At 42.7% G+C, this 24,647-nt stretch overlaps 1 protein-coding gene across 1 annotated transcript in view; it reads left to right on the top strand.

Moving 5' to 3' along the window:
• Positions 1 to 24,647, top strand: part of thbs4a (thrombospondin 4a) — a 125,960-nt gene that overhangs the window by 94,930 nt on the left and 6,383 nt on the right. The window contains exons 13-19 of the mRNA XM_043706705.2: positions 2,213 to 2,372; positions 7,276 to 7,394; positions 11,752 to 11,804; positions 14,815 to 15,008; positions 18,543 to 18,721; positions 19,756 to 19,804; positions 20,836 to 21,032. Coding sequence (XP_043562640.1) covers positions 2,213 to 2,372; positions 7,276 to 7,394; positions 11,752 to 11,804; positions 14,815 to 15,008; positions 18,543 to 18,721; positions 19,756 to 19,804; positions 20,836 to 21,032 — 951 coding nt within the window. The remainder of the gene's footprint in view (positions 1 to 2,212; positions 2,373 to 7,275; positions 7,395 to 11,751; positions 11,805 to 14,814; positions 15,009 to 18,542; positions 18,722 to 19,755; positions 19,805 to 20,835; positions 21,033 to 24,647) is intronic.

Consider the following 24,647-nt stretch of genomic DNA (forward strand, 5'->3'; position numbering starts at 1 on the left):
ACCCCCACCCCCTCCCATTTATCTCTCCACCTTGGAGGCTCCCTGCCTCCATTCCTGATGAAAGGCTTTTGCCCAAAACATCGATTTTCCTGCTCCTCGGATGCTGCCTGACCTGCTGTGCTTTTCCAGCACCACTCTAATCTAAACCAACATTACAGGTACCAGTCTTCAGCTAATTCGATTCTCTCCATGTGATATCAAGAAATGGCTGGAGTCACTGGTTACTGCCCAGACTATGAACCCTGACAACATTCCGACATAGTATTGAAAACTAGTGCTCCAGGACTTGCTGACCCCCAGGCCAAGCTGTTCCAGAACGGTTATAACATTGGCATTTACCCGACAATGTGGAAAATTGCTAAGATGTGTCCTGTACATGAAAAACAGGACAGTTCCAACCTGGCCAATTACCACCCCATCAGCCTTCTCTCAATTATCAGAAAAGTGATGGAAGATTCATCAACAGTGCTAGCAAGCAGCATCTGCTCAGCAATAACCTGCTCAGTGACGCCCAGTTGAGTTCCATCAGGGTCACTCACTCCTGATCTCATTACAGCCTTGAATCAAACATGGACAAAAGAGCTGAATTCCAGGGGGGAGGTGAGTGTGACAGCCCTTGGCATCAAGGCTGCATTCAAATGAGTGTGACATCAAGGACCCCTAGCCAAAGTGGAATCAATGGGTATCGGGGGGAAACCCTCCACTTGTTAGAGTCATACCTAGTAGAAAGAAAGGTGATTATGGTTATTGGAAGTCTTAGCTCCTCTGGGTAGTTTCCTTGGCCCAACCATCTTCAGCTCCTTCATCAGTGACCTTCCCTCCAACATAAGGACAGAAGTGGGGATGTTCACAGATGAATGCACAATGTTCAGCACCATTTGTGAGTCTTCAGATACTGAAGCAGTTCATGTTCAAATGCAATAAGGTCTGGACAAGTTTAGGCTGACAAGTGATAAGTCATATTTGTATAACAAGTGCCAGGAAATGATCATCTCCACCAAATGATAATTTAACCATCAATCCTTGGCATTCAGTGGCATTAGCTTCACAAAATCTCCACTATTGACATCCTGGAAGTTGCCATTGACCAGAAGCTGAACTGAACTAGCCATATAATAACTGTAGCTGCAGGAAAACTTCAGAGGCTGAGAATTCTGTGACAAGTAACTTAACTGCCAGCTCCCTTAAGCATGTCCATCATCTGCAAGGTACAATTCAGGAGTGGGATGAAATACTCCACACTTGCCTAAAGAAGTGCAACTCCAGCAACACTCAGAAGGCTCAATGTCATCAAGGACAAAACAGCCTGTTTGATTCAAATTCCATTCTGCACCCCAATAGTCACTCCCTCTATCATCGATGTTCCATGGCAGCAGTGTGTACCAGCCACAAGATGCACTGCAGAAACTTACCAAGGCTCTTTAGATAGAACTTTCAAATTCACCATCACTTGGAAGGATGAGGGCAGCAGATGCACAAAAGCATTGTCACCTGAAAATTTCCTCCAAATCACACACCATCCTGACTTGAAACCATATCATCGTTTCTTCACTGTTCATGGGTTAAAATTCTGGAATTCCCTTTCTAACAGCGCTATGGGTATCCCTAGATCATATGAACTGCTGCAATTCAAGAAGGCAGCTCATCACCATCTTCTCAAGGACAATTAAGGATGAGAATAAATGTTGACCTGTTAAATGTCCATATCTTGTGAATAATTTTTTAAAAAATCAGTGGAAAGTAACAATCTTGTCCTAAGCTCCTTTTTTTCATTGCATAATTTTTATGTTGTCATTGCTAATCACTATCCTTTGCTCAGTTCAATAAATCCAATCAGTTGTTTATTTGTCTATTGCTGGTTGGTTTTCCTTGCAACTATATTTGGAAATAGTTGAAGATTAAATGTGAGCTGAAGTCTGCATAAGACCAATCCAAGTACAGTGAATAAAGGCAAAATACTAGGGATGCTGGAAATCTGAAACAAGCACAAAGAATCCAGGAGAAACTCAGCAGGTCTGGCAGCAGTTGTGGAGAGAGAAAAACAGAGTTAACATTTTGTTTCCGGTATGAATCTTCTTCAAAGTTTTCTCCAGTATTCACAATATTTGTCCAATTATAGCTGCAGGATAGGGAGAAGTCTAAGAGGGTGGGCTGTAACATTTCTGAGGCACTAGACCTTTATCCCGTGACAAGATAAACATTCTCATTTCAGGATAACTGTGTGTTGGTTCGTAACATCAATCAACTGAATGCTGATGAAGATAATTATGGAGATGCTTGTGACAACTGTCGAATATCAGTTAACAATGATCAAATTGACACAGATAGTGATGGGAAAGGTGATGCCTGTGATGATGATATGGATGGAGATGGTAAGTATTTACCTCAAGCGAAAACCTCTAACACTTCATATTATGATTCCAGCTCATGGTAATGCAGGAGAAATCAGACCCCAAAGTGAAACCTAGCTTTATTTTTTAATTTGATTGGTATGAGCGGTCAGTCATTGAACATGTTCACAAGAAACAGCCAATGTACTTTTAACAAAGCAATGGAAGTTTGTTATGCAAAGAAAATGTAAAATAAATGGCCAAAAGAAAAATTCACCCCTTTCCTCAGCAATACCCCTTACAGACACTCAACCCTAGTGACATGTCAGGCCTTTTCTTCATGCTAACATTTCATACACAATTGCAAGCAGTACGCTTTTGGCAATTTCTTGCACATTCACCAGATGTGATTCCCGTTATTACTGTCTCTTCCCCAATGCACGTAGATACAAATCACTTCCACAAAATGAAAAAGATCCCAATTGCCTCTATTTTAGATGTCAAGTTTTCAAATAATAATAACATATTATAGACTTTCACCATACTTGTTACAACTCATTCAATTATTTATCTGTTCAGCCCCATTTCACTGATACGTTGTAGCTCCTTATGTTAAACTTTCTACCATGTAAAACTCAATGCTGCATATTTCCTTATCATGGGACCATAATGATTGCTGTATTTAATGAAAATATCAATGATAAATTACAATGAGGAAGTAGATCCATCCCACCTGAGGTAATCTATTCAGAAAATCTCACAGGAGAGACAACGATGGATTTGAAATCATTACGAAGAGGTAGATTGTGACACCTGTTGTTTTTCAGGTAGTTTTGGTTGGACAAAACCATCTTACCAACACAGACTTTAGACCCAAGTTACTATAATATCTTGTGGCTCAGCTACAGGTTAATAGCTGCCTAACTGCAAGGTCAGAATACAACAACTGGCTCATTACCAGGAGCTGGTGGGTGCTAGGTAAGATACCTTGCTGGCAATCAGGAACATTATATAGAGGATTTTGCTGGAAGGTCTCAATGAAGGAACGAAGGATCAGTGGCTGAGGAGGCTGAACCCTCATTCCTTCAGGCCATCAAAGGAACAATTTCAGTAGAGCTTGGAGGGTCACTTATCTCTAACAGCCACCGTTGACTTGTTGCAGTCAGACAGAAAAGTCACGGCACCAGCTCTGCTCAGGCCCAGTGAACACCCCATCGATGTGATGCTGCTTAATTATGTTATAACTCAGGGCTGTGCAGTGACCAGGGTTCCAGGGAAAACAGGAAAATGAAACAATTCCTGCCCATTTCTGATCAACAGATTGAGTTACAATGATCCCACCTGTCTATATCATTCTTCATTGAATAATACCGTACAGAAGAGGACTTTTGGCCCCACTAGAAATGTACTACTACCTGCTTGAATCCCACTTTCCAGCACTTGGTCAATAGCCTTGGATGTTACACTTCAGTTGTTCATCCAAGTTCTATTTAAAGATGGTGATGTTTCCTGCTTCAGTTACCCTCCAAGGCAGTACATTCCAGATTTCCATACCCTCTGGGTGAAAATGTTTTTCCTCACATTACCTCTAAACCTCCTGCCTCTCAGTTTACAATTATACCCCCTTGTTATTGATCCTTCAACAGAGGGGGACAGCTGCTTTCCATTCATCCTGTTGATGCCCTTCATCATCTTGTACACCTCTCCCAGGTTCCCCTCAGTCCTGTCTACTCCAAAGAAAACAACCCGAGTTTATCCAGACTCTCTTCACAGCTAAACTGCTCCATCAAAGGCAACATCCTGATGTATCTCCTTTGCACCCCATCCAGTGCAATCACATCCTTTCCTCAATGTGGTGATCAGAACTGCATGCAGTATCCAGCAGTGGCCGAGCCATTTTGTGAAGCGAAATTTCCTTACCTCACCGCCCACTATTTTGAACTTGTGTCACTCTTGCAATTCAACTTTGAAGCAATTTTCCACATTTATCTGTTCCTCAGAATTGCCATTTAATATACTTCAATAAGACCACTTTACCATAACTCCTTCACAGAACTGAAAAGCTTATGTTTCTCAACCTATCCCCATAGCACTGACACTATGGATCAAACGTCATGGCTTTCCGCTGAAGTGCTTCCTATGTTTGAGTGCTTCCCCTTCTAAATCATTGGCTGCCTTATTCTGGTAATTGTTTATGGTGGAGAAAGTGAGGACTGCAGCTGCTGGAGATCAGAGCTGAAAATGTGTTGCTGGAAAAGCACAGCAGGTCAGGCAGCATCCAAGGAACAGGAGAATCGACGTTTCGGGCATAAGCCCTTCTTCAGGAATGAGGAAAGTGTGCCCAGCAGGCTAAGATTTTATCTTAGCCTGCTGGGCACACTTTCCTCATTCCTGAAGAAGGGCTTATGCCCGAAACGTTGATTCTCCTATTCCTTGGATGCTGCCTGACCTGCTGCGCTTTTCCAGCAACGCATTTTCAGCTAATTGTTTATGGTCCCAAGAATCTCAACGTGAATGAATGGGAGTGAATGCTGAGTGACTGGTTGAATGTAAGAGTGTATATAGGTAAGGTGGGTGAGTGAGTAGTGTGGCAGCTGGATAGGGTGGTAGATAGGTGTTGTGGGTCAGAGCAAGAGTGGATTGGTGATTCTTGGGCAAAGATGGGTAGTCATGTGATTGAGACCAGTGTTGAAGATTGATGGGGATGTTGTGGGTCTGTGTGAATGACTGGGGGGAATCATAGAGTCATAGAGATGTACAGCATGGAAACAGACCCTTCGGTCCAACTTGTCCATGCCGACCAATGTAGTCCCATCTGCCAGCAACCAGCCCATATCCCTCCAAACCCTTCCTATTCATATACCCATCCAAATGCCTCTTAAATGTTGCAATTGTATCAGCCTCCACCACTTGCTCTGGCAGCTCATTCCATACACGTACCACCCTCTGCATGAAAAGTTGCCCCTTAGGTCCCTTTTATATCTTTCCCCTCTCACTCTAAACCTATGCCCTCTAGTTCTGGACTCCCCCACCCCAGGGAAACGACTTCGTCTATTTACCCAAGAAATGAACATTTTCTTGTGTAATGTTTCCTAGGGTGCAAGATATCACGGCGGTCAGAGGGGTGTGGTGTTCGTGCCGAGTGGGTATTAATCTAGTTATATTTGTCAGAACCATCTGAAGAGTGTGCCACTAACGTTAAGTCAAAGATCCTTTATCAGAGGATCTGAGTTAGAAGGGAAATTGTCCTCCAGAAGTTTGGAGTTCCTGGACAATTCCCAAAGTTGGTTTGATGGAACTCTGTAGGCTCTTTACATATATCGTGAGTCCTACATCCGGGACCTGACAACATGGGGACTGGATAATCTGGCTCATCATCTAAGTTGATGAGGGCAGGGCAGAAATTCATTCGTGGAGTATCACCTAAACATGGTGCTATGCAGAATATATAGATTCCCTGAAGGCAGACAACATCATAGTTCACATAGGTAGCAGCTGAATGCAATGTCTGCCCTTGGAGAACCTACATTATCTCCATAACTCTGTTTTCAAGTGCTATTTCACAAACAATGAAAACTGGAATGAGCACCAAAAACTATTGATTTAAATGACTGGTCATTTCAATGACTGAGATCATAGAAACATTATCACCAAGAAAAGTCACCCTGAATAACATGCCTGGGTCAGTGCTGAGAAAGTTAAAAGTCACACAATACCAGGTTGTAGTCCAACAGGTCTATTTGGAAGTACAAGCTTTCGGAGCACTGCTGCTTTGTCAGGCAGGATCCTGTCCCACTAGCTACCTGATGAAGGAGCAGCGCTCTGAAAGCTTGTACTTCCAAATAAACCTGTTGGACTATGACCTGATGTTGTGTGACTTTTAATTTTGTTCACCCCAGTCTAATACTCACACCTCCACATCAGTAATGAGGAAGGAAGTGCTGCAACATATCCTACCGACCTATGCAAATCACATTGACCCTGATCTCGCTTAACATGCACTAATCATCTTTGAGTGTCGCTTCCTCTGTAGAGATTTTTGAGATACATAGTTTTATATTAAATTTGTTTATTTGTTTGTTTCTGTGCAGTGACTAGTTATGTTGATGACTGTATATAATAGAGCTCCTAGCTCTTTTTCAACTTTGCTATCAGCTATTCAGATAGCTTTCCCAGAGGATGTGTAGATACCAATTTTCTTCTGATGCTCCTTGCTATATATTTGTCAATATTGTATTTTATCTTCTATTATTTGGATTTTCAGCACAGAAGAAAACAATTTTGGTCTATTTTATCTGACAGGAACAGATCTAAACTAACCCCACCTCTGTACACTCTTCCTGTAGCTCTGTTCCAAATGTTTATCTAAATGATATCCACACCAACCAGTCGCTGTAATGAAGTATACCGTTTAGATAGATATATTTGCTAACCTCCTCCTTACGTTCAGCGGCAAACAGCCAAGACTGAAATGATGTGACCTCTGATGTTCTATAGTGACTGGTATTGGGGATGATCTTATTTTTCTATACAAGTATATGATTTAGGATTTAGCCTTTTGAAATCTGCCAAAAATACCAAAGTAAGTAATGACATTCAATTTGAGAGATTGTGGGACAATGTTATGAGAGGTTGTGGTTCAATGTGATTTGAATAGATTGATGGTGTAAGTTATAGCATTTCTTTTGTCAGCACTGACCCAAGCATGTTGTTCAGGGTGTCTTCTCTTCGTGATAACATTTCTATGATCCCAGTTATTAAAAATACTTGTCACTTAAACGAACAGTTTTTGGTGCTTTTTCTTGTTTTCTTTTAAAGAGTCTTCCAATTTTATTTTGCATTTTCACCCTGGGCTTGTCATAATCCTGCACTCTGTTGGATCTTAACATTAGTCAGTCAAGTTAATCAGGTTTAATTGATGTGCACTTTCTGCATCTTCCTGCAGGGATTAAAAATTTCTTGGACAACTGTCAAAGAGTTCCCAATGTAGACCAGAAGGACAGAGATAACGATGGTGTCGGTGATGCTTGTGATAGTTGCCCTGATGTCATCAACCCTAATCAGGTCTGAGGGAGCAGGCTTGTCATTATCCTTTGTAAACTGTAACACTTGGTTAAATGCTGAATGCAACAGCTTCTCTTTAATGCAACAGCTTCTCTTTTTATTTTAAATGCATCATTTAATTGCAAGTGCCTTTCATTGAAACAAATTGTGCTCAGAAGTGAGAGATGTGTGAGCAGCAGGATGGAATCCATTTCAGGTTTCAGGTTCAATAATCTTCCTCTGCCACCAGCCCCTGAAAATATCAGTTCACCCAAAACTCTGCTAACTGTATTGTGTCCTGCTGTAAGCTGCACTCACCCACGACCCCTGTGTCATTCTGCCCACTTCCAATGCATCAACAGAAACAGAAAACAGGACCAGAAATAGGCCATTAAACCCATCCAGCCTAGTTTGTCATTCATCAGGATCCCATGGCTGATCCTCTATCTCAATGCCAGACTCCTCCATTCTTCCCATTTCCCTTGACATCTTTAGCTTCTACACCCACACCAGCTCCCAGCTCCCAGCCCTGCCGAGTTTTCACCATCCCCCCAGACCTCCCACTCACTGAGGACGAACGATCAGTCCTCAGCAAAGGACTCACCTTCATCCCCCTCCGCCCACGCATCAATGAATTTAATACACGCCGTGACGTCGAACAATTCTTCCGTCGCCTCTGCCTCCGAGCTTACTTTCACAATCAGGATTCCCGCCCACCTTCCGAGGACCCCTTCACCCACTTCCAACACACTGCATCCACCTGGACTCTCCGCGCTGGCCTATTACCTGCCCTCGACCTCTTCATTTCCAACTGCCGCCGAGACATTAACCGCCTCAACCTGTCTACCCCCCTCCCTCACTCCAACCTCTCACCCTCACAACATGCAGCCCTCCAATCCCTCTGCTCCAATCCCGACCTCACCATCAAGCCAGCAGATAAAGGGGGCGCAGTGGAAGTCTGGCGCACTGACCTCTACACTGCTGAAGCCAAACGCCAACTCGAGGACACCTCTTCCTACTGCCCCCTCGACCATGACCCCACGCCCCATCGCCAAACCATCATCTCCCAGACCATACAGAACCTCATCACTTCAGGAGATCTCCCACCCACAGCTTCCAACCTCATAGTCCGGGAACCCCGCACTGCCCGGTTCTACCTCCTTCCCAAGATCCACAAGCCTGACCATCCTGGCCGACCCATTGTCTCAGCATGCTCCTGCCGCACTGAACTCATCTCTACCTACCTCAACACTGTCCTATCCCCCCTAGTCCAGGAACTCCCCACATACGTTCGAGACACCACCCACACCCTCCACCTCCTCCAAGTCTTCCGTTTCTCTGGCCCCAAATGCCTCATCTTCACCATGGATATCCATCCGCCATGACCAGGGCCTCCAAGCCCTCTGTTTTTTCCTCTCCAGATGTCCCCAACAGTACCCTTCCACCGACACTCTAATTCGTTTGGCCGAACTGGTCCTCACCCTTAACAATTTCTCCTTTGAATCCTCCCACTTCCTCCAGACCAAAGGGTAGCCATGGGCACACGTATGGGCCCCAGCTATGCCTGTCTCTTTGTTGGCTACGTAGAGCAGTTGATCTTCTGTAATTACACCGGCACCACTCCCCATCTCTTCCTCCGCTACATTGATGACTGCATTGGCGCCACCTCATGCTCCCGCGAGGAGGTTGAGCAATTCATCAACTTCCACCCTGACCTTAAATTTACCTGGACCATCTCTGACACCTCCCTCCCCTTTCTGGACCTCTCCATCTCCATTAATGATGACCGACTTGACACTGACATTTTTTACAAACCCACCGACTCCAACAGCTACCTGGATCACACCTCTTCCCACCCTACCTCTTGCAAAAATGCCATCCCATATTCCCAATTCCTCCGCCTCTGCCGTATCTGCTCCCAGGAGGAACAGTTTTACCACAGAACACACCAGATGGCCTCCTTCTTTAGAGACCGCAATTTCCCTTCCCACGTGGTTAAAGATGCCCTCCAACGCATCTCGTCCACATCCCGCAACTCCGCCCTCAGACCCCACCCCTCCAACCGTAACAAGGACAGAACGCCCCTGGACCTACCAACCTACCAACCTTCGCATAAACCAAATCATCCACCGACATTTCCGCCACCTCCAAAAAGACCCCACCACCAGGGATATATTTTCCTCCCCACCCCTTTCCACCTTCCGCAAAGACCGTTCCCTCCGTGACTACCTGGTCAGGTCCACGCCCCCCTACAACCCACCCTCCCATACTGGCACTTTCCCCTGCCACCACAGGAACTGTAAAACCTGCGCCCACACCTCCTCCCTCACCTCTATCCAAGGCCCTAAAGGAGCCTTCCACATCCATCAAAGTTTTACTTGCACATCCACTAATATCATTTATTGTATCCGTTGCTCCCGATGCGGTCTCCTCTACATTGGGGAGACTGGGCGCCTCCTAGCAGAGCGCTTTAGGGAACATCTCCAGGACACCCACACCAATCAACCACACCGCCCCGTGGCCCAACATTTCGACTCCCCCTCCCACTCTGTCGAGGACATGGAGATCCTGGGCCTCCTTCACTGCCGCTCCCTCACCACCAGACACCTGGAGGAAGAACGCCTCATCTTCCGCCTCGGAACACAACCCCAGGGCATCAATGTGGACTTCAACAGTTTCCTCATTTCCCCTTCCCCCCACCTCACCCTAGTTCCAAACTTCCAGCTCAGCACTGTCCCCATGACTTGTCCGGACTTGTCCTACCTGCCTTTCTCCTTTTCCACCTATCCACTCCACCCTCTCCTCCCTGACCTATCACCTTCATCCCCTCCCCCACTCATCCATTGTACTCGATGCTACTTTCTCCCCACCCCCACCCTCCTCTAGCTTATCTCTCCACACTTCAGACTCACTGCCTTTATTCCTGATGAAGGGCTTTTGCCCAAAACATTGATTTCACTGCTCCTTGGATGCTGCCTGAACTGCTGTGCTCTTCCAGCACCACTGATCCAGAATCTTTCACTTCTCGAAATCCATCTATTTCTTTCTTCAGTTACTTCATCTCTACAGCCTTCTGTGGTTAAGATTTTCACAGGTTCATCACATTTCAAAAGATCTAGGGGTTTTGATAGACACCACATTGAAATTTTGACCTTCTAGCTCAGGTTGCTTCACAGTGACTGTGTAACCTTCTCCAGCCCTATACCTCCCTAAGACCACAGCATTTGATCCAATCAGATGAGTGAGCACTCTTTTCATTGCACTGCTGAATACATTGTGACAGTAACGTCCCCTCATCTATCTGACTGAGGCAAATCATCAGTGATTTTCAGTGTATTTCTGTGTATTGCATTCAGAAATAAAGGGTATTGCTGATTGTTAAAATATTGGCACATCACACCAGCTCTGCATTTCTCTGTCATGTAGACCAAAAACTACTTTTATTCTTAAAATAGTAATAGCTCTGGTATTGACTACTTACTGACAATGGCATGTTCTTAACATCCACAGTAAATCCAAGCCCATGTCATTTCTTTTTAAAGATGCATATAGCATTTAAAGTCCCTGAATAGCTCGCATCTTAGCAGACAATTTGCGTTTATACTAGTTGGCCTCTATTACAGCGTAAACAGAAAAAATACATTAGATTTTTGGTGTTGCTGCCTTAGAACACAATTATGAAGTAAAAAGCATTTCTTTGTACTGTACCTGAAGTAAAAATGCTTACTACTAAATGTATTAAATTGGAAAGTACATGCAAGGTACTTGACTTGATAATCACAAAAAGTTAACAAAGTTCCAAAAAAAACAATTTTTGTACATAATCACTCTCAGTTTTGTTGATATTACTTCAAAATAAGTATCACTTGGGGATATGAAACTCAAATCACCCACCGATAAAGATTTCAACATAACGTGTTAAAATGTATAACTTGTCTAGTTACTAGTTCTCTTTTCTAAAAGAATATAGTCCGCTTTGACTTGACAGAATAATTTCCTCAGTTTGTACACAGGATATGTCTCAGTCTCTATCACAATCTTAGATCATTATCAATAAATTTTACTTTGATTTGCCTGTTTCCTGTTGACTTACATTAAAAACAGAAGTTGTACTTTGGTGAAAATAGTTTACTTTGATTTGTTTGTTATGTTTTCAATGGCAAGATGAAAATGACCTTTCTGTTATTCTGGCAAAATCCTGAAATTCCTTGCTCAGTTTTTCGAATATAGGTTACAACAACTTTCACAAATTGTAACCCTGTATCAATTTATGTGAGGCGCTACATGGATTTCTCTGAATATCAATTTTATTTATATGCAGTGTCTTGTGACCTGTTTGCTTTACCTCTTAACGCCCACTGTTTCTTTCTGTTTACAGTCAGACATTGATAATGATCTCGTTGGAGATTCCTGTGACACAAATCAAGACAGGTACCTTACTCCAATGGTCAGATATTTCTGAAATGTACTGTCTCTCCTTGGTAAGAAAAGAGACATTCCCTGTGCTAATTGAAAGGATGCATACATTTATTTAAACAGCTCAGGAGAGGTTAATGAAACATTAAATGTTTTGTTGGAATTCTGTAACATGCATATAAAAGTTACTGATATAACTTGTTCAGTGCAACAAACATTGAACAACTTAAGAAAATGTTTATTATATTTAAACCAAACTTTGATATTTAAAGTTTAATGGCTGAATGTTTAAAGAAAAAGAAGTTAAGATCAGAATCCACTGGAGAATCAGTGTGGACATGGTCCATGGGTTATATGAAATGTCTGACTGCCTATCTTCCATTGGTCTTATCTCTCTTTGGCGATTTACTCCCTTTTTATAATCTGCTATGTCAAACACAGTACTCCTTTTCAGTGAGAATAATGAGTCTCCAGGCCTCTGGCCATAACAGTCTCTGAGCTACCGACTAGAATACTCTTTGAATTGGTCGACCATATTGTCAGCCATTTCCTGCTTTCTAACAAAGATAACATGTAATAGTTACTGGAGGTGTCGTATTTTTGATCACAATTGAAGCGAACCCCTATCAGCGCCTTGCTAAAATATGAACTCTGTAGACAAGCTTTCATATTTGAACATTGTGAGCTGTAGTATAGGTACCTCAATAAACTACATTAGCATTTTAATCTGTTTGGGTTTAAATAACCTAACAAGCATAGCTCTGATGAAGAGTTATCTTGAACCTGATGAAGGAGCAGCACTCTGAAAGCTAGTGCTTCCAAATAAACCTGTTGGACTATAACCTGGTGTTGTGTGATATTTAACTTTGTCCAACCCAGTCTAATACCAGCTCCTCCACATCATAGATTCGAAATGTTAGCTTGCTGTCTCTCCATGGATGCTGTCTGAACCCCTGTGATCTCCAGTATTTGTTGTTTTCAATACAGGTTCCAGCTTTTGCAGTAATTTGTTCCTAATAGCACAGCATACAGTTCAATGTAAGTAATTCCCTCACCCCTAAACAGTATTTAATAAGGAGTGAAAGGTCCCAAGTTGAAACATCGACCCTCCTGCTCCTGCTTTTCTGATACTGATTGACCTGCTGTGCTTTTTCCAGCTCCACGCTTTATCGATTTAATAAGGAGTGCCTACTACAAGCATAGCAAATACTTCATCAGAATGCTTGCAGGCAGTGCTGAATCAGATAAACTTGCAAAAGGTGTCTCATTCTTCCTGAAGAATTTTTATCACTACTTGAGTGTTCAAATCATCACCAGGGTGCAACCTGTAGCATTTACATGCTTTTGTGCTATTTTCTGATTATATGTTATATTTTATTATTTATTTCATTTAGAACAACATTGGAAATTAAAACCCAATATCCTGTCAGGATATCAAATGCTATGAAAGCATATCTATCTGGGAAAAGATTGCTAGATAAACCGTGCGAGTCCTGAATTTAATCAGGTTTTTCTTGATGTCCTGACATAACTACTGCAGAAGAGAAATATTTCTGTAGAGTTCTGCTGAGCTTCCAAAGTTGTGGAAGTAGTTTAGGAATTACTCATGTCTATTTCGGGATTGGACTCACTAAAACGCTGTCTAGTTGACATGTTTGTGAGCATCCTTTTTGTCAGGCTGTCTTTAGAAGTCAGGTACCCTGTTCACATTGAATGACAAAATCAAGACAAAGTCTTAAACAAAAACAGAAATTGCTGGTGAAACTCAGCAGGTCTGACAGAATCTGTACGGAGGAAACAAAGTTAACATTTCAAGTTCAGTGACTTGTCATCAGAATGGCTGATGTTACTTTAAGGGCATTTAAATGGTCATTGGATAAACTTGCAGATGAAAATGGAATAGTGTCGGATAGATGAGCTTCAGCTTAGTCCACAGGTTGGCACAACATGGGTGACACAATGGCACAGTGGTTAGCACTGCTGCCTCACAGCGCCTGAGACCCGGGTTCAATTCCCACCTCAGGCAACTCTCTGTGTGGAGTTTGCACATTCTCCCCGTGTCTGCGTGGATTTCCTCTGGGTGCTCCGGTTTCCTCCCACAATCCAAAAATATGCAGGTTAGGTGAATTGGCCATGCTAAATTGCCCGTAGTGTTAGTTGAAGGGGTAAATGTTGGAGAATGGGTCTGGGTGGGTTACGCTTCGGCGGGTCGGTGTGGACTTGTTGGGCCGAAGGGCCTGTTTCCATACTGTAAGTAATCTAATCTAATCATAAAGGGCTGAAGGGCCTGTACTGCACTGTTATGTTCTATGTTCTAGTATATTATTGGTCCAATTTTGACCTAATTCAATTAACATTTGAGGATACTGTACCTTACAAGAGTCTGTTTTGGAATGAGCTGCTGGGCAGGGTGTCTCCTCTACCAGGGCTGACTATTGGATATGTGGCTACAGGAAGATCATGTACATTGTACTAATACAAATTTGTGGGATGTACTTTTACTGTTCCCCACCATGAGGCAGAAAATTATTCCTATAAAAGACACTCAAATATCAATGGGGTTGATTCAGTATCAGCCCATGCAAATATTTTGTCTGGCTACCCAATGGGCAAAACACATTTGGCCAAAAGTATCTGGCAGCCATTTAAAACCACAGTGGCAGCAGCAATACCATGTGTCTTCCTTAAGAAAGCAGAAAGTATGTAATTTGTTGACAAATCTTATAACATTTCAACAGTTAGAAGTTCTAAAATAGAGTAATGTTGAATTTTCCCATATTGACACTTCCGTTAATATTTGATGCTGTTCTGTCTTGGTGGAACAAACCAAGTTCATCACAAGGTGTGCATGAGTGTATGATTCTGTGCTTGATGTTTTATACTTTATTTCCTGATGTGTAAATGATTAAAAAGTGTTCCTAAAGTCATAATGATTTATAAAATATTTATAACAGCAATTTCACTCACAACTCTAGCAAAACGATATAATGCAGTTATGCTTCAATACACTGCTTTACTTTGGCAGCGATGGAGATGGGCACCAAGACAGCAATGACAACTGCCCCACCGTCATTAACAGCTCCCAACTGGACACCGATAAGGATGGGCTTGGAGATGAGTGTGATGACGATGATGACAATGATGGAATTCCAGATGTATTTCCACCTGGTCCAGATAATTGCAGGCTGGTAGCTAATCCAGGGCAAGAGGATGATAACTGTGAGTCTGAGTGCTACTAGTGTTCAAATTCTAATGGGACTATACTCAAGTCAAGGGACTTCTAGATCAATGCATCAACTATCTCTCTAGCTACTTCTTCTAAGACCATGGGATCAGGATCTGTGCACTTGACAGCTCACGGGTCACGGGTTCTGTGATGATTGTGACTTTCCTGAGTTATTCTCTCCCTTCAATGTTCTTATTTATCGGATCTTGACCAGATGGTCCAATGGGCAGAGAAGTGGCAGATGGAGTTTAATTCAGATAAGGTGCTGCATTTTGGGAAAGCAAATCTTAGCAGGACATATACACTTAATGGTAAGGTCCTAGGGAGTGTTGCTGAACAAAGAGACCTTGGAGTGCAGGTTCATAGCTCCTTGAAAGTGGAGTCACAGGTAGATAGAATATTGAAGAAGGTGTTTGGTTTGCTTTCGTTTATTGGTCAGAGTATTGAGTACAGGAGCTGGGAGGTCATGTTGCGGCTGTACAGGACATTGGTTAGGTCACTGTTGGAATATTGCGTTCAATTTTGGTCTCATTCCTATTGGAAAGATGTTGTGAAACTTGAAAGGGTTCAGAAAAGATTTACAAGGATGTTGCTAGGGTTGGAGGATTTGAGCTATAGGGAGAGGCTGATCAGGCTGGGACTGTTTTCCATGGAGCATCGGAGGCTGAGGGGTGACCTTATAGAGGTTTACAAAATTATGAGGGGCATGGATAGGATAATTAGACAAAGTCTTTTCCCTGGGGTCAGGGAGTCTAGAACTAGAGAGCATAGGTTTAGGGTGAGAGGGGAATGATATAAAAGAGACCTAAGGGGCAACTTTTCACACAGAGGATGGTACGTGTAGGGAATGAGCTGCCAGAGGCAGTGGTGGAGGCTGGTACTATTGCAACATTTAAGAGACATTTGGATGGGTATATCAATAGGAAGGGTTTGGAGGGATATGGGCCAGGTGCTTGCAGGTGGGACTGGATTGGGTTTAAAGTGAGAGGGGTAAAGTTTAAAGGAAATGTGCAAGGCAAGCTTTTACACAGAGGTTGGTGCATGGGATAGGAGCAAATTACTGCAGATGCTGGAATTTATACTGAAAACAATAAATGCTGGAGCTCACAGCAGGTCAGACAGTATCCATGGAGAGAAAGCAAGCTAATGTTTTGAGTCTAGAAGACTCATCATCAGAGCTGAAGTGAACTGTGGAGGGAGCAGTATTTATGCTGTAGTTTGTAGTGGGAGAGGGAGCGGTGTGGGGGTGGTGGAGTGTGGAGTGCTGATGGAGAAAGGATGTTGATAGTTCAGATTAAGTGATCAGAATGTGGGAATGGCAAAACAATGGTCTGTCTAACTGCTAGACTGGAAAGAACACAGAGAGTCCCACTGGGGTTGGGGTGGGGGGCGGGGAAAAGGGGTGACACTCACAGTCAGGTGTACAAACCGTTGGTGCCCTATTATGAAGCCCAGCTGCACGTCACTGCAAACGCTACAAGCCAGAAACTGCCCTCTCACAGTGGTGCCCCATGACTATAGGAGAAAGTGAGGTCTGCAGATACTGGAGATCAGAGCTGAAAATGTGTTGCTGGAAAAGCGCAGCAGGTCAGGCAGCATCCAGGGAACAGGAGAATCGACATTTCGGGCCTGAAGAAGGGCTTATGCCCGAAACGTCGATTCTCCTGTTCCCTGGATGCTGCCTGACCTGCTGCGCTTTTCCAGCAACACATTTTCACCCCATGACTATAGCTCAGAGGAGAGCAAAGCTCCCTTTCTGCTTTACAAACAGGCACCTGGACATTCTGTGGATGTAGTGGCAGACAGGAAGCCAGCACTTCCTGCCATCCAGTTCCAGTTTGAGAGGGAATGGCACAATTAATGAAGCATAGAGGAGCCGATTTGTATGAGGAAAGTTGTTCTGAGGGTGCCGTAAATCTCTCAACAAATTACTTCAACTGAAAATGGTAAAACTTCCCCAACCTATTTTAGATAAACATAGGATGGAATTTTATGCAGCAGCAGGGTGGCAGATCTCACTGCCTTTGCCCAGGAGCAGGAGGAGGCCATTCAGCCCATCATGTCTGCATAAGCTCTCCAAGTGAGCATCATAACTCTCCACTCCTTCATTATGCTGTTTAAAGCCCTACCACTTTGACCAAGTTTTCATTGAAATTTTGTCTGACAATGCTACTGTAAAGTGCCTTAGAAAATCTTACTATATTAAAGCTGTGTTAAGCACAAGACTGAACTGTTCTCAATGCCTTTGTTAGCTCTATATCAAGATATTCTAATGTTCTGGCTGGCCTTCTTTCTTACACCTTCCATAACCTTCCAATTATTGTCACCTTGAAGATCTTGGTACTACTAGTAATCACTCAGAGATGGGCAAGGGACTCACTGCATTGAGCCTGATAAGCAAACCTTGTCAGGGTGGTCCCTCTACCAAAGCACTTGATTGAGGGACGCAGCATTGAGATGGGAAGGGACCTGCTGAGGACCTGTCCTTGCTGCTGGTCCCACACCCCCATGACCTTTACTCTGCAACATTTCCATCACTCGCTTGTGCTATGTGTATTACCATCAACATCCACTGCCTTCTGGTGGCACTGCTGAGCAATGAAGAGCTGCTGGCCTCCTGCCACCCCAACTCCAACATCCTTGAGCAGGCATAAACCTGCTGCTGTCCAGTTAATGATTTGGAGATGCTGGTGTTGGTCTGGGGTGGACAAAGTTAAAAATCACACAACACCAGGTTATAGTCCAGCAGGTTTATTTGGAAGAACAAGCTTTCAGAACTCTGCTCCTTCGTCAGGTAGCTGGCTCTTGAAAGCGAGTGCTTCCAAATAAACCTGTTGGACTATTACCTGGTGTTGTGTGATTTTCAACTTTGTCCAATTAATGCAATGGACATTCCTGTAATGAGTTAACATGGGGCTTTCCAGTCAAAGGCGTGACTCATATCACCTCCAGTAAATTCCACCATTATCTGTGTACTTGTGTATCTTAAGACACCCACAGTCTTTTTCTGTTGTAACAAGTTCTGTGAAGCTTTAATTGCATCATAGTTTGATGTTTCAGAATTGTTACTGCCATCCTTCTCTGTACTCTCAATGGAGCCAAAAATCCATTGCTCATAATTTATTGTCCACAAACAATGCCCACGTGTCAGGGGTGGCCAGTGGAGTTAGGGGCAGAGTGTTTGGGTAAGGGGGTTCAAAGCTAGAAATGTCATCATTTCTGACCCAAAAGAGGAGCAACAGCCAGTGCATCCTCCAGGGGCCGGTTGGGATCTATACCTGGCTGTGACTTCATGCACAAAGATTTTGAAGGTAGTTCATGCAACCAGGTTGTGACCATTCACCTCACTTAGATCAGCTCTGACCATTGTATAATAGTGACAAGCTTTGAAACTCCCTGGTTGCAGCTAATGTGTGATTGTTTGAATGCAAGTTTGGAAATCCAGTGAATACCGAGTAAAACATGCCATTGGATGTAGAGAATGTGTAATGCAATACACTTTATTGTACTTTCTTTCTTTTATTCAGTTGATGGAGTGGGAGATATCTGTGAAGGTGATTTTGATCATGATCAAATCATTGACAGAATTGATGTTTGTCCTGAGAATGCAGAGGTGACTCTGACTGATTTTAGAGCATACCAAACAGTGGTTCTTGACCCTGAAGGGGACGCACAAATTGATCCAAACTGGGTTGTATTGAATCAGGTAATTTTTCATTAAAATGTACATAACTTCACAAACCTGCAGTACAGCAGTGTTTTATATCTTTCCATTTGATTAGCAGTTGTCTAACTCAGAAGACCTGCTCTCAACCTCTCAGTCACTGTTAAATTCTGTAATTCCTTCCCTGAACATTTCCTTCTCTCTACCCCAGATCACAAAAGTGTTATAATGCAGAAAGAGGCCATTCAGCCCATCATGTCTCCAAGTGAGCATCATGATTCTCCACTCCTTCATTATGCTGTTTAAAGTCCTACCTCTTTGACCACGTTTTCATTCAAATTTTGCCTCGCAATTCTCCCGTAAAGTGCCTTCGGAAATCTTACAATGTTAAAGCTATATTAAGCACAAGACAGAACTGTTTTCAATGCCTTTGTTACTTTCTACAGATGGCACGGTGGTTCAGTGATTCACACTGCTGCCTCACAGCACCAGGGACTTAGGTTCGATTCCAGTCTGGGGCGACTTTCTATGTGGAATTTGCATGTTCTTCCAATGTCTGCGTGGGTGTGCTCCGGTTTCCTCCCACAATCTAAAGATGTTCAGGTCAGGTGAACTGGCCATGCTAAATTACCCATTGTGCTTAGGGATTGTAGATTAGGTGCATTAGTCAGGGATAAATATAGGGTAGGGGAATGTGTCTGGGTGGGGTTACTCTTCAGAGGGTTGGTTTGGACTTGTTGGGCCGAAGGATCTGTTTCCACGTTGTAGGGATTTTATCTCCAGATATTATAATGTTCTACTGGCTGGCCTCCTTCTCTAAGCTTATTCCAAAAATCTGTTGCCCACATCCTAGTTTATCCCAAATCCTGTTCACCCCTCTTCATACTGATCAACATTGGTTCCTCATCTGGAACCACATTGGTTTTAACGTTTTTATCTTTGATGACAAATCCTTCCATTGGCCTTACCTTCCTCTATCTATGTAATCTCCTCTCATATAAAAGTGAAATAAAAATAAGTGCTACATAATTACAAATTGTTGTTGCCATCTTCCCTAATCAATTGACTCATTACAGGGTATGGAAATTGTGCAGACGATGAACAGCGATCCTGGTCTGGCAGTTGGTATGTGAAATCATTCAGTGCATTTCAGTGTAGAGGTGTCTGTATTTTAGCTTTAGAATATCTGTCGTGTATAATAGTCATAAAACTTGATAGAATACACCATATAAACAAAATTTGAGAGGAAATAAATAAGTCTTCAGTTTCATCTTGTTTTGGAAGCAGTAAATTAAATGGGTTAACGAATGTAAGTTTCTCAAAAAAAGAGGAAAAGTCTTGAGTTTTATGAAAAGTAGGAGGACTAAGTAAAACAGAAGGGCAGGTCAGCAAAAAGTTAAGTGAAGCTGGAGTTCAAAAGTGTTAAAGAACAAAAGACAAAGTGGGTGTTAATTTTTGTGGAGAAGACAAAGGCATAGATCCAGAGAAGGAGGCATGTAACCTCAGGAGGTTGATCTGCTGGGTCTCCTTCCTGTTCCTAGACAACAACTGCAGGATGAAAAATTGTGGCCAGTCCTAATCTAGCATTTTGATTATACTGTATAAAATTGCACACAGGTCAAGACTGGGTGAAAAAGCCACATTTTATGAGCCATTTGTACCAGCAAACCTGCCAGTGAGAGATTGACTTATATCCTAAAACATGGTCCCTCTCTGTCGGCTCCAAGTACTAACCTTTATTTATTGTGGGGAATTACCTGCTTTGAAAGGGATATTATAAATTAGTTCATAATAAGATAGTCACTAATGAATCCAATACGGAACTTATGAGAATCCTGGAATTTGCTACCATGTGAAATGGTGGGGGAATAGCACGGGTAGATTTAATGAGAAACTAGATAAACAAAAGGGAATAGAAGAATATGTTGATAGAATTTGGTGAAATAAGGTGATTTGTATGAATCATAGACATGGTGTGCATCTGACTTGTTCAGGTCCAGTAATTACAGTAAAACCTTATATAATTCTCTGTAGTTTACTCTCTGCTGCACTTCAATATTACTATTTTGAGAGCATTTACAATAACCAATGACCAATCTTCATTCTAAGGAAGCATGGGTCAGTGGACTGACAGCTGATTTCTGGTGATCTTACAGGTTATACTGCTTTTAATGGAGTCGATTTTGAAGGTACTTTCCACGTAAACACCATGACAGATGACGACTATGCTGGCTTTATATTTGGATACCAGGATAGTTCTAGCTTCTATGTGGTCATGTGGAAACAGACGGAGCAGACCTATTGGCAAGCAACCCCATTCCGTGCTGTGGCCGAGCCTGGTATCCAGCTCAAGGTACACTGAGCCCCAAGGTCAAGGTTTTGATTTTTCCAGGGACAGTTGTGTAGTATGGAAGCAGTTTTAGTAGGATTCTAAATTTAATAAACTGGAATAGTGCATCCTGATGAGTATGCCAGCAAGTATGATATGTGGCAATTTGTGAAATTGGGTAACAATATATTTGGAGACAGTGAGGTCTGCAGATGCTGGAGATCAGAGTTGAGAGTGTGTTGCTTGAGAGTGTGCCCTAATGCTACAATCCTGGATGTTGGGACACTTTACATTATAGTATGGGTACAAATTACTGTATTAGTTATGCACAGGCTTTGGCTGGAAACTTCCTTGAAACTACTCCCACTCCACCACTGCAACTACAGTCACATTAATGGGGGTTCTTCTGAACATCTGATTAAGTTACATCAACCAAGCACCCACGTGGAACTTCCAAGCTTTTATTACATTGTCTCTTCATAATATGTTTGCTCACTTTTTTTGGCTTCAATGACAGGGACAGAGAGGGGAAACAAGAGATTGAGACAAAGATTGGGGGAGCTACAGATGGTGAGGAGGATTGCCAGAGGATAAAGCAGAACATAGATAGATTGGAGAAATGGTGGATGAAATTTAATCCAAGCAAATGCGAGGTGATGCGTTTTGGTAGGTCTAAAGCAGGAGGGAAGTATGCAGTAAAGGGCATGTTGTGGAGAAAAATCACCAGCCTAGGAGTCAGAGTTGGGGTTCACTGACAGAGTTTATTGCACAAGGAAATACTGGAGCTCTGGGGAAGAGAAAAGACACTAACAGCTGCAAGTCCTCTCTCAACCCAGAGCACATGTCAAGACACTTTTATACATTTTGCAATATAATTGGTCAGTGATGAGGTTATTGTCTTTGTAACATGGTTTGTTTATTGTAAACATTGCAGAATCTTTGATAGTTTCGGTGCAGTCATTGTCAGTTCCAGCGCAGCCTTTGTTAATTTCAGCGCAGTTGTTGTCGGTTTCAGCGCAGACATTGTCAATTTCAGCGTCTGCACAGAAGTCCATTATTGTAGTAATGGGTGCTAATCACTCTTCCTGAGAAGGATGATTACTGCAGCCCTGGCTTTAAGCATTTTGTATTGAGTCTGTTAGCATTTCTATCAAAGGTGTTGGCTGGACCCAGACACTTTGGCGAGGAGTATACGCTACTCATGTGTATTATCTCCCCCTCCCACCTTAAACTAATCAACTAGGTTGTGAGTGCATTATGCTGGCATTCTGGTGGCCCCAGGCAGTATCTGTGTTTGCTCTGCTGTCTGTCTCCATATTGTGGTCTGGCAGCCATCTTGTGTGGCAAGTGGCCAACTTATGGCTCAGCGGCCATCTTGTGTGTCATGTGCCTCATTTCACCCTGCTCTGTGCCATCTCCCACTTCAGGCAGAACCCTTAGAAGCATTAACATAGAGGGATATAGACATATAGGTCCACAGTTCCCTGAAAGTGGCAACAAAAGTGTGATAAGATGGTCAAGAAGGTATATGACATGTTTGTCTTTATTGATCAGAGCATAGAGTATAAAAAATGCAGCATGACTTGCCAATTGTATAAAACTTTAGTCATGCCACATTTGGAATTTGCATACAGTTCTTTTTACTACATTACCAGAAATACATGAAGGCTTTGGATATTGGAACAGAAAAGGTTTGCTAGGATGTTGTCTGGTTTGGAGGGTATTAGTTATGTGGAGAGATTAGACAAACTCAGTTTGGGTTCACATGAACGTTGAAGGTTGAGGGACTAATAAAATATTGAATGGCCTGGACAGAGTGGATGTTAGGAAAATGTTTCCATTGGCAGGACAGACCAGGATGCAAGGGCACAGCCTTAGACTAAAGGGAAGACTCTTAGAATGGAGATAAGAGGAAACCTCTTTAGACAGAGAGTGGTGAATCTGTGGAATTCATTGCCACAGAAGATTGTGGAGGCGAGATCACGGAGTATATTTAAAACAGAGATAGATAAGTTCTTGATTGCCAAGGGAATCAAAGATTATGGGGAGAAAGTGGGAAAATGGGGTTGAAAAACCTATCAACTATGATTGAATGGCAGAGCAGACTTAATTTCTGCTGCTATGGTCTTATGGATGACCTGACAGAAGTTTACAGGATTATAAGAGGCATGGATAGAATGGGTAGTTAGAGCATTTTTCCCAGGCTCAAAATGTCAATTACTAGGGAAATAGGTTCAAGATAAAATTGAGAAAGATTAAAGGAGATGTGAGAGACAAGTTGTTTTTAACACAGCAGGTGGTAAGTGCCTGAGTGGTAGAAGCAGACACAATAGCATTATTTAAGAAGCATCTTGACAGATATATGAATAGGCAGCGCAGAGAGGGATACAGACCATATGGAGGCAAAATCATGTATCAGCGCAGGTTTGTGGGCCGAAGGGCCTGTTCCTGTACTGTACCTTCTTTGTACTTTGAGATTTTGAGGAGAGACACCAGGTAATCTCGCAGGACAAAAAGGAAGGCGGTGATCAGCAGAATGAAGTTTAGGGTTTTGTTGAGTTACTGCTTGTGTGGGGAGGGTGGCCTTCCCATCCTTCCTAGCTCAGAAGGAGTGCTGCAGAAGGCACTGACATTAAGACAGTTGCTGTCACTTTCCATTCACTGCCAGGTTTCCCAAGCACTGGGAAATCAATGCAACATTGATACAAATTTAAATTGGGCTCTCACATAACACTGGCTGAGCTTGATTTACATAAATTCATGAGGTTCCTTGTCTCTTGAAGTTGGGACACTTTCACCACACAAAATCCACCACCATAAAGCAGCAATCAAAACAGTCACAGTGAGCTGATTCCACATTCCTCTGCATCCCAAACCCGTTCTCATTCACTAGGAGTAGATTAACATCAAGTCTACTATTTCTTCCTATAACTCTGCTTAAAATATATTTGTCACATTGTTTTAACTTTGAGCTGCTAACTAAATTTGCTGCAACTCCACTCATCTTGCAGTTGTTGTGAAGCCTCTAAAGACACTTGAAGCAAGACAGCTATGAAGTGAATCAAGCAGCAGTTTATTGATTCAATAATGGATAGGTCTCTTGTGTACAATGGTAGTGTCTCTACCTCTGAGCCAGAACCCTAGGTTCATGTCCTCCCTGCTCTAGACATGTGTAGGAAAATCTTTGAAGAGGTTGATTAGAAAATACCATATTTGATCAATAATGGCTATATAAGTGCAGACACTTCTGCTATGCCTGTTTCTTCAACGCAAATTGGCTTTAACTCAAATAAGAATTTAGATCATTACTTTCCTTACCTATATTGGTTATAATGCGATTCTAGTCCCATTAGTTTACATAGTGCGGCTATTGTGCGATCGCACAAGAACAGGACTATTGTGTAATATCAAAACCGACTGTATACAGACAGGGGAGAATGCCTTCAGCTTGCTCCAAGAGGTATCTGGATAACTCAATGACTCTCTGGGACTTGTCTACACAAGAAATTGGAGAAGGAGTAGGCCATCTGGCCTATCGAGCCTACTCCACCATTCAGTAAGATCATAGCTGATCTTTCCATGGACTCAGTTCCACTTAGCAGCCTATTCTAACCTTTCTAAGCTAAAAGCTTTTGCCTC

This window comes from Chiloscyllium plagiosum, unplaced genomic scaffold (assembly GCF_037043375.1).
Source record: "Chiloscyllium plagiosum isolate Xiang-an unplaced genomic scaffold, Cpla_swu_hap1 HiC_scaffold_2, whole genome shotgun sequence".
Taxonomy (NCBI): domain Eukaryota; kingdom Metazoa; phylum Chordata; class Chondrichthyes; order Orectolobiformes; family Hemiscylliidae; genus Chiloscyllium; species Chiloscyllium plagiosum.